General features: G+C 36.4%; 2 protein-coding genes across 2 annotated transcripts in view; one reads left to right on the forward strand and one right to left on the reverse strand.

Annotated features, from left to right (window-relative positions):
• The first annotated feature begins 463 nt into the window (after positions 1-463).
• On the forward strand, positions 464-14,517 carry LOC129954015 (ubiquitin-protein ligase E3C). Its single transcript, XM_056067608.1, has 8 exons — positions 464-1,140; positions 2,425-3,109; positions 3,208-3,625; positions 3,695-3,816; positions 3,877-4,635; positions 4,710-4,854; positions 13,316-14,015; positions 14,085-14,517. Exons 1-8 carry the CDS (start codon positions 805-807, stop codon positions 14,250-14,252), a joined length of 3,333 nt encoding a protein of 1,110 aa, XP_055923583.1. The 5' UTR covers positions 464-804; the 3' UTR covers positions 14,253-14,517.
• Positions 14,518-14,684: 167 nt separating this feature from the next.
• The window catches only part of LOC129954016 (lipase 3), a 56,570-nt gene continuing 54,975 nt past the window's right edge, over positions 14,685-16,279 (reverse strand). Inside the window, exon 5 of the mRNA XM_056067609.1 lies at positions 14,685-15,207. Coding sequence (XP_055923584.1) covers positions 15,055-15,207 — 153 coding nt within the window. The 3' untranslated portion in view covers positions 14,685-15,054. The remainder of the gene's footprint in view (positions 15,208-16,279) is intronic.

The following is a 16,279-nucleotide window of genomic DNA, read 5'->3' on the forward strand; positions in this document are numbered from 1 at the left end:
GACATTTACTAAATAATAGTTACAATAATTTACTTTGTAGGCTCTATTCAACCTCAAAACGCGTTTAGCTTATTTATGGAATATGCAACCTTGCATAAGTTTTATAAATAGCATTTTTGCGTTTGGAGACATTATAGGGATTACATAAATGTATGTAAAATCTATACAGCGTTTTTAAATAAGACTGATAAAGTTTAAAACGCCACTTTCACATCCACGAGGATGAGGCTATCATATAGCACTTGAGTGTTAATTCTAAACTCTTTCTAGAGATACTTGTTTAAAAATGACTAATATGTGCAGGAATGTTTTGAAGTAAAACTCACTCACAGAAAATCTTGTTTTTCACAAACATATAGTGTCGAGTTTCTAATTTAATTTCGAACTTTTAAATGAATGCTGTCCACCCCTAAGAATGGAATTCTTAAACAGTGCTTCTAAAACTGCAATAATAAAACAAATTCCCAACTAATGTCATTTATCTAACAAGACAGATGAGGAAAAATCCCAAAATCCCCAAATGACAGTTCAATTTTCTTCTCTGGCCGTCAGAAAATTCATAAGTGAGAAAAAATTAAAAAAAAATTATCTTTTGGTTTGCTTCGTCTTCATATTCTTCATTGTCATTGTCATTGGATTTCACCGAAAAACAATGTTTTTACCAATTTTACTCGATTGCAAATTAATTAAAATCAAGTTAAATTTTTAAATCAAAAACTCCACAACAGCATTAGTTGAAATTTAAATAAAATCAAAGAGTTTTCTTCAAAAACAAAAACCATAGAAGTTCAATAAGAAAGAAAAATGTATAGTTTCGATGGTGACTATCGTCGCAGACCTGTGCAGAATTTAGGTGGTGCTTCGCAGAGTTGTGATCGTGAAACAATTATTAAAAAGGCCCAAATCGAAAGACAAAAACGTAATGAATTGCGCAAACAAAATAATGGAGCTATTGTCTTGCAATCATATACGCGGAGCTTCATTCTCAGGCAAAGGCAAAAGAAGCTGGAAAGGGATAACTTCGATGAGTTCTTCAAGTCTCACAAGGACAAGCTGACCGAGGATGATAATCTCGCCTATTTGCTAAGACGTATTCTGTTCTTTTATTCGAATAAAGTTTCAAAAGATTGTGAACGATTGGTAAGTTTTGGGAAGAAGTTAGAGCTGGATTGTGTGCTTAATAAAGGCCTTCACTTTTCTATGAAGTGCCTTTGGACCTTTCGACTCGTTTACTAGACTTTTATGTTTTTTCGCATTATTTGTAAAGAGAGTTATAATTAAGATTTTACGTTTCTGCTATTTATTGATCGAAAGCTTAAACAAAACTTAAATTGGTTTCATAGGTACGTCTACCTCAATTTGATTCCAAGGATCTTGCTTTAGATTAGCCCTAATACTTTCAAGTGTGAAGAACCTAAGTTCTTAATATTTACATTCGCGAATAGCAAAGCTAATGTTGGGTTCAAACTATTTCGTCTTATTCTTATTATTATTATAATTATACTATGTATATTATAATTATACTAGTTGTAGTTCTTACTGAAAGTCTTATTGATAAATAAAAGGTTGGTAGTGGTGTGTACTCAGAAAAGCTTAATCTAAACACCTCCTCCCTAATCATTGTAGTGTCTTCCAAGCGAAAATTTTAGCGATCAAAGAGGTTCCCTCCTGGCTAAGAGAAAACGGCCCTCTATTGTCGATCGTCTCTTATGGAGATGGGGCAGCAATTTATTATTCACCTCTGTTGGGTGCCGGGCCACAGAGACATCACAGAAAATTGTAGAGCTTTTGAACTCGCTAAAAATGGAACCGTCATACCTATTTCACCTGAAAGGGAGAAGATAGGTATACCGATAGCTACATGTAAACTTCTGCTAAAGGAAACCGCTTTCGCGCAACCACAAAACTCATATGGCCTTAACTGGACGTAAAGCACTCTAAAAACTTGTTATCTCAAAGTAGACTTCATATTAGCTCCCTAATAGGTATCATTAAGGGACACTGTCTTATAGGCAGATACGCAATACGACTTCGTGTATCCTCAAATGACTTCTGCAGGAGCTGTATAGACGAAGAAGAAGAGGAAACAATCTCTCACCTCCTCTGCACTTGCCCTGTTCTTTCACTAAGACACAAACTTCATCTGTTAGAATACTCTTTTGATCATCCCAGTGAAATAGCTAAAAAGGATATCAAATATTTCCTTCGCTTTTTAAAAAGCTCAAAAAGGTTCGACTAGTGTGAAGTATATCTCTAGATTCTTGTGGTATCACAATGGTCCTTTTCTTTTGGCTTAAGTGTGTGGATTCTGAATCCGCAGTCACTTTAACCTAATCTTGACATCCTACAATTGATTTATTTTTCTACCATTATGTCCACTAAATGAAGATAAACTCCAAATTTTGTTTATATATTTTATTTCAGATTGAACTCTCACAATATCTCCTTCGAAATCCATCAAAAATGCTTGAAAACGCAGTTACTGGTTTCATCTGGTTGCATCGCCTTCGTAAATTGATGATTATTTGTATTGAACAACTAACTGTTCCGAATTCGTCACAAGCAATTCCCATGCGAATGGTTGAAACTTTTACATCAGAGAGCATAGTCGAACGATACATCGAAGATCACGAACGAGTCCGATTGTATCTAGAACTAATTTTTCGTTATTTAGTCGAGAGAAACTACTTTAAGCGAATTCGTAAGATATTAGAGGAAAAATGTCCACCACTAGATGGTGAGACTCTGCATGCTCCCAATCAAGTAACCGAAGCTCTATTTCAAATGATTATGAGACCCTTAGTGCTGGTTAATCGAGGTTTTCGCTATGGCAAAGTTATTTGTCAATCATTCAATGAACATATTCTGAGCAAAAGCTTTTCCGATCCCATTCGGAATTATATACTTCCGTGTTTGGCCGAGCAACCGGAGTTTCCTTTCAAAGATATTCTACGTTCATTGGAACCACTAATTCCAGTGGCAACTCTTTTGGAGGGTGGAGTCGATAAGATGCAAGTAGATGGAGACGATCGGGATCGAGATGATGGCAATCCGATATTCAGTAGCTTTTTGCTTAATTCTATTTTAATATTGGACAGAAATCAGTTAGGTAAGTGTTAAACTGAATTTTAAAATAAACCTACATAAGTTCCATAGCCATATGAAGTTCAATGAACTTAATTTAATAAAATAACATTTACTTTCCAGACACACTTAAGGAAAACAACATCTTAAACGGCTATATCAAAGTGATCTCAGAAGTTTCACCCAAAATTCTAGTTCTCCCGAAATCTTCAATAAAATCAACACATCTGTCTAGCGGTCATAATGCATACGACGAAGACGATGAGGATGAAGAAGAAGACGACGAAGAAGATGAGTTAGAGAGTCAAAGTGCTTCTCGCATGAGTATAGATCCAGGAAAAGACTCTATCCAAACTGGTCTAACTGTGATAGAAAGAAACTGTCTTCTAGAAGTAATCGAATTGCTGAACGATTCTAAAAGAGTTCATATAATCGTTGACAATATAGAGCATTTTATAAATGATGCAGATGTATTGTACGCATTGTGTAAAACCTGCCACAATATGATGATCTATAATAAAAATGCTATATTCGATTATAAGTGAGTAAGGTTATTTCTTTTTCGTAGCACTCGCACTTTATGTGAATCCTATTTTGTGAATTGTTTTAGATTACTCTATACGTTGGCTTTTATGCCGACATTTATCAGAGCTGTATGGTTCACATTGGCTTCACAATCTAGCCAATTGGGATTCTCGTCACCTCTAAGTCTCATATCAAAGGGTGTTGTCCGTAAGTTTGCATACCTATCTTTTGCGTATCTATGTTAATTTGTTTGTCTATTTTATTTAGCTAAACAAAATGGAGTTGAACGAACAATACCACTTCTAGCTACTTTCTGTTCACTTTTTGGTCGTCTTGTTCCGACGTTGCATGACACAGAATTCTGTGAAGATAGCATGTTCGAGAAACCTCAAACCCTAAGTAAGCTGATGCCATTCAAAATCGATGAAATTGTTCAACTAAGTAAGACACTGAAAGAGATTTCGTTGGGTTTGGTGGAGTTGGCATTCCCTGAGACAAGATCTAATCTCAATGAACACTATCGTTGGATTCTGGGCCGCAGTGAGTTGGAAGACAAGAAAATCAAACATCAAAAACAAATCTGGGCGAATCTATTGAAAGTAACAGTTTCGGTGCTTAATCAAATACACACACGAGATCTACGTCTTGGCTTTTGTCCTGATACTCATTGGACTGTTAGTAAACTGAATTTACCCCTTGATCGACCCAGTGATTTACCATTGACCAGAGGCAGTCGCACGAGGGGTATTCGACCATTTCAACCAATTCGAGATTTTACTCGTGAAGATTTTGAAAACGGTCCACCAATGTCTACCAAACAAATACGTTCGATCACTATTCTGAGGGAAATACCATTTGTAGTGCCGTTTAGCAAGAGAGTAGGCATACTACAGGGTTTGGTGGCGGCTGATAAGATGAGGGTACAGGGTAATTTACAAGCATTCCTACAAGGACCATCCATATTGTTGACTGTTCGTAGATCGCATCTTTATGAGGATGCCTTTGATAAGTTAAGACCAGAAAATGGTATGCATAAATTTATAATCAATTATTTATGATTTTTATTAATTTTATATTTTTTTTTCAATTCATTTGATTAGAACCTGATTTGCGATTAAAGTTTCGAGTGCAATTTGTCAGTTCGTTGGGTTTGGATGAAGCGGGGATCGATGGTGGGGGAGTTTTTCGAGAATTCTTATCAGAACTGATTAAAACATCGTTCGACCCGAATCGTGGTTTTTTCATGTAAGTGTTCTTATAAATCATTACTTTAATTTTTTTAATTTATACCATTATTTGCTTAATTGAATTTAAAAGTTTTAAGTCTATTCATTGTAATTTGTTGTATTGAATTATAAAGTTAATGTAATAGGGTTATTTTTTACGTCTGAAAAATGGTCGAAATCTTCCATTACCATTCTATATAATTTTGTTCGAATTTCGTTGATGCAACGTTGAAAAGAAATCAAATGGTGCTAAATCCCACGATCTTGAGGGCTAATTCTGATAACCAAAACGGCAATTTTGGAAAAAAACCTGTGTCAACATGTCGCGATATCGATCATCAAAACAAGTTACTGCTTGACCAACTGACTCAGTTAGTTGACGAGCCAACCCGGATTCCTGATGTTGCAGGTTAGTTTAGGTTAAAGTGGCCAGTTAAAAGCCAGTTTAATGGCCCATTGTGATACCACATGAATCTTGAAGCTTTCTTCTAAGCTCAATTTAACCAGTTTGAGTTCCTTACGAAACATGAGAGGCTGCTATAATTTAGATCGTTTAGATCGTCAAAGAAGAATTCTTCTAAGTAATTCTTGCGTTTTTGAGGTAGAGCGGGGCATGTACAGAGAAGGTGAAGAACTGTTTCCTCCTCTCCAAAAGTCATTTGAGAATACGCCTAACCACGTGACGTGCTTTCCCATTAGACAGTGTCCGGTTATGACACCTATTATCGAGCTTATATACGATCTACTTAGAGATAGCAAGCACCTTGAACGCTTTAAATCTAATGTTGGCCAGTTTTTTTTCGTGGCCTGACACGTGGTGTTTCACCTTGTGTTTGCCTTTTTCATAGCGTCTTGCATTAGCAACAATTTTCAAGTAGCGATTGGTATGCCGTTCCGGGCCTCGAATGGCTCTAAGGCCCGGCGCCCAGGTGAATATTTTACTGTTGTGCCATTAGAGATGATCGACAGTTATGGACTGTTATAGAGTTTGTAGAGACAGAGCCCAGAAATTTTATAGAGATCTGACTCTCTGAGAAGATACGGATATCAGATGTTGATATCACGTTTTTTTTAAGCCAGGACAAGACTTCTTTAATCGTGAAAAGTTCCGCCTGAAAACCCCTTAAGCTTCTTTTCTTTTTGAACAATCTGTTTAAAAGTGTACTGACTCGTCTTCGAGGAATGCACTATCCTCCCAGAAAGATCTGGGAGGTATAAGAACCTGGAAATTTCTGCCGAATAGCAGTTGAAGGATGCTGCAGTCTGTGTGCATTGGAATTGATTCTAAATACTTAAGACTTACGGAGTGGCCAATATTGTTGTTAATCCACTGAGACGAAGCTTTGAAGCGAATACCAGAGCTTGTAGCTATTTCTTTGCTAAATATATCAAGAAGAGTTAGGTAGAGTAGGGTGTCTAGTGCCGCAGATGGGGTCGTGCGAAGCGATCCGCTTAGACATTGGCAAGCTGAAAGCTGAACGTTGGACGCCAACACTCTAGACTTGTTTCTTACCTCTGATCCTAATAAATATGCGGTTAGTGTATTAACACCTCTAGGCACATCAGACCATTGTTTCATATCTGCTAATTTCTCATACCAAAAAACCCCACTTACAGAGAAAAATCGTACGAAAACCGTATAGCAGTATGGCAATATGAGAAAGCCATATGGAACGACCTCAACGATTTCTTCAGGAACTATGCTTGCTTGATAGTGACGTGGATTCCAGCGCAGATATGGTTTCAAACTTAATTCTTTGTGGAATGAGAAATTTTATCCCGAAAAAGGTAAAATCTATCAAACCTAATGAAAACTCATGGTTTCATTCGAGCTGTAAAGAGGTTATTAGGATCAAAGATGTAAGTTTCCGGATTTATAAAGCCCACCCTACTGAGGAAAACCGAAACAATTTCAAACTAGCTAGAAAGACTTGTAACGTACATATACGACGCAATAAATTTTTGCACGACCAGAAATTAGGGCAAAAAATACTACAAAGTCTCAAAGGTAGTAAATGTTTCTGGTCATTTTTAAAAATGTGCGCAACACTTAGTCATCGTCAGCTCCCACGCTAGTTTCCAATGACACTCTTTTGATAACATCGATTGATAAAGCCAACTTGCTTGCAGCACAGTTTGCTATTAATTTGATGCTGCCAATGAGTGATATGACTCATCGTGTACTTGAAAGCGTAAACGTTTCTATGGGACAAATCTTCTTTCGCACTCATACAGTTTCTAGAGAACTAAAAGATTTTGACATTCACAAATCTGCTGGTCGCGATAGTATCCCCGCTATTGTTCTGAAGAGGTGTTCTTCAACGCTGGCAAAACCACCATAAGCTTATCCATCTGTCCTGTTCTACTGGTCTCTTTCCAAGTGGATGGAAAACTGCATTTTTCCAGCCTGTCCCTTAAAAAGTCGAATCCTCCTCCCCCTCTAACTATCATCCAATTGCACTTACGTCCCTTCTTTCCAAGGTCATTGAAACGCTGATCGATTTTCAGCTTAAAAAATAATTTGAAGAACGGAAGCTTCTTAATGACCGGCAGTATGGCTTTCGTAGCAATAGGCCCACTGGTGATCTCATACTTTATCTCACCGAACAGTGGAACAAATCCTTACATCGTTTTGGAAAAATTAAGATTATTGCACTTGATATTTCAAAGGCATTTGATAGAGTTTTTTACACCAAGCTCGAAAATGCGTGCTTTTGGTATTGATGAATCTCTTTTTCGTTGTATTAGAAATAAGCTTTCGGACCGTTCAATAGTAGTATTGGACGGGTTTAAAACTGATATCCACAAAATAAGTGCTGGTGTGCCCCAGGGCTCCGTTTTGTCTCCGACTCTCTTCCTTGTATTCATAAAAGATCTTTTGTCTGAAACTTCTTACCCACTACATTGTTTCGCTGATGATAGTGCCCTCTACTTTCCATATTAGTTTTTAGATTCTCATCCTTGTTCTTCGGATGTGGACTACCAACGGCAAAGTATGATAAGCTCATTAAATTCCGATCTTGTTCAATGGGAAATTAAAAACCGTGTAGAATTTAATTTTTCGAAAATTGAATGCTGTCTACTGTCGCAAAAGCATAACCCTCCCCCAATGCTACTTTCCATAGGTGGTACTTTCATCGAGGAGACCGAACAACTATCAGTCACAAACCACTTGTTGTTGATTGATCACATATTTGACATCGCCAAAAATTCTGCTAAGTGTTTAGGTTTTCTCCAACGATGCAGGTAGTTTTTTACCCCACCTGATATAATTTACAAAGCTTTTATTCGTCCAAAATTTGAGTATAACTCTCATATTTTGGTTGGTGCTCAAATAACGTACTTGAGTCTTCTGGATAGAATTGAAAAAACTGCTCTAAAAATGATTGGAGATCGATCTCTTACCGAGAATTTGCTTCTCATCGTAGCAATGTCTCATGCCTGTGATTGTTTTATCGCTATTTTTTTAAACAATGCTCTATGGAAATAGGCAGTTGCTAGACGAATGTGGAATGCTTTACCAGGCTCAATATTTCACACTTATAACAATGTGCAGACATTCAAAACCAATGTTCATCAGTTTCTCCTTTCAAGTTCTATCATTCTTTCCTAATTGCTCGCACTGTGTTTAACATTATAAGTGTTTTCATAACCCCTTTAGAGCGCGCACAATATACAAAATAAAAACGACCAGTCTGTTTGCTGTCTTCAACAAATCCTGTCTCCTGGAATTTTGTTAATCGATTTCTTCACAGTTGACGAAGTTAAAGTACTATTCCGACCATATTTTTATTTAATTATTTTCGAAATGCTGCTGCCACTTTTCATTACTTTTGAATTATTGTTCGATAATGAAGACACGTTGTTCTATCGCGTGAGGCTCCATTTTACTAACCTTAGTCTTTCAGCTTTGTTTTTGATTTGTTTTAGAGTTGTCATCTTTTTACTTCATAAATGGCAGCAAAGCTAAAAACTTGCATTCATTGTGGGACACCCTTCATTAAGAATATCACTTAAGTCATATTTTACTACCATGCAAAATAACTTTATGTAACAACTAGATTTTGGATTTCGAGTTAAATGGAACTTAAAAAACAAGTTAATTCGTTTTCAGTATTAAATATTTCAATTGCATATAAAAACTTCTCCAAATCATTCAATTCAAGTCAATAGAAATATTTACCCCCTTAAATGATGATAATTCTATAACATCGAAATTTGTCCATTATTTTATATTTCAATTTCACTTGGAGTGAAAAATAATGATTACAATGGAAGAAAAATGTTTTATTTAAAAAATTATGATCACTCTCTCGTTCAAGACTACACTGTTTGGTATCTGGCACATAATTTATACTTTTCTTATGGTTCCCAGTCCTTTTACGTCCTTTTCAAAAATCAATCTTTCGCATTATATTTTTGGCATACACATTTTTATTAAAAAGAAACAACAGAATTAAAACTCAAAATAATGAAAAATATAGGTGGCAATAGTCCGTAGAAAACTAGTGACTTAAAACTCTCACCCATTCTAGTGTACGCGTGATTTCAGAAATGAAAGGGACCTACAATGCTAATACTGAATCCGAACGATTAATTTGAGAAAGCAATTTCCATGACAAGAATTACTCTTGTAGGATTTGTCAATTCCTCGCAAGTTGCAGTATCCGTGAAATAAACTTTAAGTTTCACAGGCAGGGATTGAAACCAAGTCCTCTACACATTAACAATCACGCCACGAGTACTACTGCTCAAAATATTAATAGCATTAATAAGATTCAAACGAACAAAGTTAAAAAACTTTGATATTTTGTGATATACCCAGTAGCATTATTAACCGTCCAACACCGAAGCTGCATGGTCCCCATGAAAGACTGACATCGCTCACTTGGTATGATTGCCTAGGCATCCCTAATCACCTTCTAAAGTTTGCGGTTATTAAATGTTTTATCTCTTTTAACATCCCCCCATTGTCTATGGAATTGAGGTCATATGATTATGCAGGCAAAACCATAATCTGAATAGCGTTGACCCTATACCATACCGGCTGCTCGACCCATATGTTTTGGGTCATTATCCATTAAATAGGAATTTCATACTAAGTAAGTCAGCAAAGTGCTGTCTAAAATATTCCCATAGACACGTTGATCCATTACACCCTCGATAAGATGTATTGGTCCTACGCCATTGTATAAAAAACGTGTCTTAACAATTAGTTTTGACCATCCGTGTTTGATAGTTTCTGCCATTTATTGTATTTTGGCTTATGTACTGTACAAAATATATCTGTTCGCAATATATTTTGCTATTTCTCTATTCGCCAGTTTATACGGTCTTTGGCAAACTGGAGCCGCTTTTGAGTATGTATCTTTGTAAATAGGGGTTCTTTACGTATGGTACTTCATGCGCAAACATTCTTTTATAAAACGTGTCTGCGAATAGTTACACTTACAATTAAATTTTTGTATGATTTTCCAGAGAAGAGGCAGAAGGCTGACTTTTGCTTGACCACACAATGCGCCTATCATCCAACGCGGCGATAGTTTTAATCATTCGGTTTGTTGCTTATATTTTTCACATTCACAATCAAAGAAAGTATACAGCCTATTATACTTTGAGTTTTGGCATAGGTTTTGGCTTCTTTTCTCAATTTTTGTATACAATTTCTTTTGTCGCTTTTGCACTAATTTACTCTGCCAACTTTATCAAATAAGTTGTATAAATTATGTTTGTACTTATTTTGTAATAAGTTATTGTGAAAATAGTGAACTTAACTTTAATGCCTGAAAAAATATTTCCACTACCTAAAGTTTTCGAACGCAAGAAAAACGAATTACGAATTCGTAGTTTTAAGGTTATCAAGTTTTTGGAATATATTGAAACAAATTATAAAATAATGTTGAAAATGGCTTATATTTTACTTGCTTACTTAAGGTGGTGCTACAGTCCAGGGTGGAACTGGGCCTCAACCAACATGCGTCTCAAGCCAGCTCGGTCCCTAGTTAGCTGTCTCCAGTTTCGCACGCCAAGTTGGTTTAGGTCTTCCCGCACCTGCGTGAGCCACCTGAGTAGCGGTCTTCCTCTAATGTGCCGTCCCTCGGGATTGAATTCAAGGACCTTCCAGACTGGAGCGTTGATGTCCATCCGCTCTACATGACCTAGCCATCTAAGCCGTTGGACTTTAATTCTGCTAACTATGTCAGTGTCGCTGTACAGCCCGTATAGTTCGTCATTATATCTTCTCCTCCATTCTCCATCCATGCGTACGGGACCAAAAATCACCCGAAGAATTTTTCCCTCGAAGCATCCTAAGACGCATTCATCTTTCTTTGACAGGGTCCAGGCCTCAGCGCCATAAATGAAAACCGGTATGATGAGTGTCTTGTAGATGGTGATTTTAGATGCTCGAGAGAGGACTTTACTTCTCAATTGCCTTCTAAATCCAAAGAAGCAGCGACGTTTTTTCCAAGACGTCGTTGTTCAATGTCCTTTTTTGATGACAGCATATACTTGGTCTTGCCCTCATTGACCACTAAACCCATCTTCTTCGCTTCCGTCGTAATGCTCAAAAACGCTCCACTGACATCACCCTTTGATCTTCCAATTATGTCAATATCATCTGCGTATCCGAGTTATTGGATGGACCTTTGGAAGATTGTGCCTCTAGTGTTGACGGTTGAGTTTTGCACAATTCTTTCCAGAACGATATTGAAGAAGCCGCATGACAGTGCATCGTCTTGTCTAAAACCTTTTTTGACATCAAATGCATCGGTGAGATCTTTTCCGACCTTGATAGAGTAGCGTGCATCGTCATTCTGCACAAACGGATAAGTTTGACAGGGATGCCAAAACTAGACATTGCTCTATAGGGCTCTTCCTTATGGATGCTATCATACGCGGCTTTAAGATCGATAAAGAGATGGTGGGTATCGATTTGAATCTCCTGGGTTTTTTCCAAGATCTGCCGTAGTGTGAAAATTTGGTCGATAGAGGACTTTCCTGGTCTGAAGCCACACTGATAAGGACCTGTCAGGTTGTTGAAGATCGACTTCAGACGTTCACATAGTACGGTAGAAAGGATCTTATATGCAATGTTAAGTAGACTGATGCCTCTGTAGTTGGCGCAATTTAGAGGGACTCCTTTTTTATGTATTGGGCAAACTATGCTGAGATTCCACTCATCGGGCATGCTTTCTTCCGACCATATTTTGCAGATGAGTTGGTGCATGCTCCCTAGCAAGTTATCGAACCTCTTTCCTGTTGTGACGTCCCTCTATCTCTTTGATCGCGCGCTTCTCATGCTCTCTTTGCTTTTTTTCCATCTAAGAAGCGGGTGTTCCTCTCTCCTCTTCTGCTCGTAGAGCACGCGAGCAGCTCTGGTCTTCCTGTGCAGTGCCGTTTTGTATGCCTGTTGTTTCGCTGCGTGCGCTTGCCGGCATTCGTCGTCAAACCAGGGGTTTCGCTATGGTGGCCGTGTGAAACCTGGCACTTCAGAGGCGGCATCTCTGATGGCTGCAAGGCAATGTTGCCACTGGTTTTCAATGCTTAATGCAGGCAGCATAGGACTCCTTAAGAGGTTTTTAGAGACTCGATCGGAAAAGGACATGGCAATCTCTTGCGATTGTAGCCGTCTTACGTCAAAACTTCTCACAGTACTTCCATGTTTTGGCTTGGACCGGGATATCCGTACCTTGGCTACAACGAGGTAGTGGTCCGAGTCAATGTTGGCCTCGGAATGTTCGGGTATCCTGGATACGCGAGAAGTGTCGTCTGGTTGACAGTTGATTTTCATGTCTCCTTGTGGATATCAAGATGTGTGAACTGTGTACTTGCTACCAGAACGTCTCGCCCGCAGCGAAACCGATCAGCCTGAATCCGTTGTCGGAGGTGGTGTCGTGCAGGCTGTATTTACCGATTGTGCCACCAAAGGTGTCTTCTCTTCTGGCTTATATCTGAATACATATAAAATCATAAAGGAATTAACTTAATGGTTTTTAAAACTACAGATAGAGTCAAATGAAGACCCATTAGTCATTTCATAATTAATGAGAAATTAGGCGAGCTAGTGAGATACTAAAATGATTAAAACCCTATCTAGATGATAAAGATTTGTTCTTTGTGAAAACATCGTATGGAATTCTTTTAAAAACTACGTTGCTTCCTTGCCTACCTTCAAAACACAGCGTATTATGTAATTTTTGTTCACTTCTAGAGAAGTATTGAAAAATTATGAGGTAAGATAGCAAATCAGGACAACGAAATCCTTTGAAAAAATATTGTGTAAATCTAGTAAAAGAAACTTTATTATAGATGCAGCAAAGTAAGACATATATTTTTTTAAATCCGTTTTGATTGACTTTAATTTAAGTTCATGTAACATTCAGTATCAATCTATCACCAAATCAATACCATTGATCGTGTTAAAATATGCCTTGAACGAACTTTTTTTTTAAACAAAATACAAACTTTCTTTTTATTAGGGTCACCACAGACAACAAACTCTATCCAAATCCGAACGTTGGAGATCTTTTCCCCGACTTTGAAAGACATTACTATTTCATCGGACGAATCTTAGGAAAGGCAATATATGAAAATCTACTTGTCGAACTGCCCCTAGCCGAATTCTTCCTTACCAAATTGGCTGGCAAGTATTCGGACGTGGACGTACACCAACTCGCTTCCCTCGATCCAGAGCTCTACAAAAATCTTCTCTGCCTAAAAGACTACGAAGGTGATGTTTCAGAATTGAACTTAGATTTCACAGTCGTCACCAGCTCATTAGGCCAGACGCAAGTTCAGGATTTGAAACCGAACGGTCAAAGTATACCAGTGACATCGTCAAATCGAATCGAATACATTCAACTCATAGCTGATTATAAGCTTAACAAACAAATTCGACAGCATTGTGTTGCGTTTAGGAAAGGTCTGTCGAATGTCCTGCCAGTGGAATGGTTGTACATGTTCAGCAACAAGGAATTACAAATTCTCATATCGGGTGCTGAAATTCCAATCGATTTGGAAGACCTTAAAAAACATTGTAAATACGGCGGAGAATATAGTCCCGAACATCCGAGTATAATTTGTTTTTGGGCAGTATTAGAGGGTTTCTCGGATTTACAGAAACGGCAGTTGCTTAAATTTGTTACGAGCTGTTCGAGACCACCGTTATTAGGATTCAAAGTATAACAGTGCTTCTTATTTTTATTTTGAAAAATTAATTTTAAACTTGTAATTTTATTCAATTGATAGGATCTTGATCCACCGTTTTTCATTCAAAATGCCGGCGATATGGAACGTCTTCCAACTGCCAGCACCTGCACCAATCTCCTCAAGTTGCCACCATTTAAGACTGAGGAACAAATGCGAGAGAAACTCTTATATGCGATCCAATCGAATGCTGGATTCGAACTTAGTTAATTTAAATTAATAAAATAATAAAAAAAAAAGAAAAACTAAATAAAAGGCTTAGCTTGTATGAATGTAGTGTGATGATTTCAATAGATTCAGATAAACAAACCAACACCCACCACACCCAAGGAAATACTCCATAGAATTCATCCCAACGTTTCTTTGTTTTTTAAAAATTAATTCACAGAAAAAAACAACCTACACCTTCAATAAAAAAAAACAATCGATTTAAGTTCCTTCTTAAAGAAAATAAATAAAATAAAATATAATTAAACGTTTGTTTTCTAATCTTAATTATTTAAGTTTTATTCATTTATTTTATGTACGAGTATAACACTGATTGTGAAACAAATTAATATTTATGAAATTTAAGGAAATAATTTGTATGTTTTTATTTTCTTTTTAATTTGAATAATAATAATTGATACATGAAGTCTTTATTATAAATGTATGTCTAATTGTAATCTACAAACAATTAAAATTTAAAAAAAAAAACAAAACCTTATTCACTAGGTTTAAAAATGTAAAACGATATTGAATACGAAAAATAAAATTATATTTATTAAATGGGAAAACTTTAAACAAAAAACAAAATACGAGTACATGCACTTTGGTTTATGAAGTTTTCTATTACTGTTTTTTTTTATATCTTCTTTAACTTCCATAATTCCCATTCTTAGTATTTATTTATCTTACATAGAAGCTCTAAATTCTTATCAGGTAGCGTGCAATGAAAATCAGTCCTTTAGAGAAAATTAATGCTAATGGATGCGATCGATGGTTGATTTCGCGTTCATCTGGTTGATCTTAATCAACTGTAATAACGTTTTGTATCACTTATTATTTTTCTATAGATGTATCGAGGAGCCTCTGTGGAATACAGAAGATCAATATGATTAAATCCACGAATTTCAGTGAGGGTGAAAGGCGTGTTCTTCAATTGAAGTGTAAGTCGAATGACATCCTGTAAGAAAAAAGAAACAAATAGAAATACATTAGAAAAGAAAAGTCTATTGGTATTAAATACTTCTGAAAGTCGTGTTTAAACATGATGAAATAAGTTTTAAAAAATCATTGATTTCCTACAAAGTATGATGCTGACAGTTAATTTTCATTTCAAGCGATCTATAGTTCAATTAAATTGTCAGAACTCAAGTCATGCTGCAAGCACATACAATTTAAATAAAACGTGCCGTCATTGGTTGTTGTCAAGGAAGTTTTAAGTCTCGGAACTAATCTTGATTATAAAAGTAATTTACTAGATTTAAATAACATTACAAACATTTATGATGGTGGGATTCCCCAAGTCAAGTTTTTAAATTCTAATTTGTACTTTTGACCGTTTATAAATTGTTTCAAAATATTGCATCGGAAATTAAGATATGACATGATAGGTTTGAGCTGGTGATTCAAATTCAGATCTAAAATGATTCTATTCTCGAAAACTCTTATGAAAATAGATAATTACTTACATGACTCGATACTATTAAACTAATTGGAGTCAGGTTTTAATTTGTATATTAGCTTAGTACAAGTTTTAACTTAACTTATAACTTACCTGCTAATATAAGCTTTAAGTTTTAAATTAGGGTTTACAAAAGCCGTAGGATTCGGGGAATATTTTCTAATTTGATGAGAAGAAAGGTAGAAAAGGGCTTGTAATTGTGAATTTTACTTAGCAGGGATAAACAATCTTTATTGCCTGTAATTGGTTTGCAAAAAAAAACATCAACTGTTTGGTAGATTGGTAGATTTGATTGTAGACCAATTAGATTAAGACGATTCTGGTAAGGATAATTCCGCGTAGGGAAAAACGGCTAAATCTCCTTTGAGCATTTTCAACTCGGCGGGGATGATTATTGTTATAACATACTTGGCAAGCACATTCAAGAGAAGGTCTTATCAAATTGTTAAGACCAATGTTTTATAAAGCCAAGAGATCGATCGGTTTTATTAATAATAATATGAACAATGGACGAGTTAAATTACAGATAACGCCGAGGTAACCTATAGAATAAACTATTTATATAGTTTCA

This window comes from Eupeodes corollae, chromosome 1 (assembly GCF_945859685.1).
Source record: "Eupeodes corollae chromosome 1, idEupCoro1.1, whole genome shotgun sequence".
Classification (NCBI taxonomy): domain Eukaryota; kingdom Metazoa; phylum Arthropoda; class Insecta; order Diptera; family Syrphidae; genus Eupeodes; species Eupeodes corollae.

What these genes read in the sequence shown, in the direction of transcription:
- LOC129954015 (XM_056067608.1), top strand. Translation starts at nt 805, where the DNA reads ATGTATAGTTTCGATGGTGACTATCGTCGCAGACCTGTGCAGAATTTA. An exon ending in CAAAAGATTGTGAACGATTG is followed by an intron (nt 1,141 to 2,424) that starts GTAAGTTTTGGG and finishes ATTTTATTTCAG; the next exon opens with ATTGAACTCTCACAATATCT. An exon ending in ATTGGACAGAAATCAGTTAG is followed by an intron (nt 3,110 to 3,207) that starts GTAAGTGTTAAA and finishes TTTACTTTCCAG; the next exon opens with ACACACTTAAGGAAAACAAC.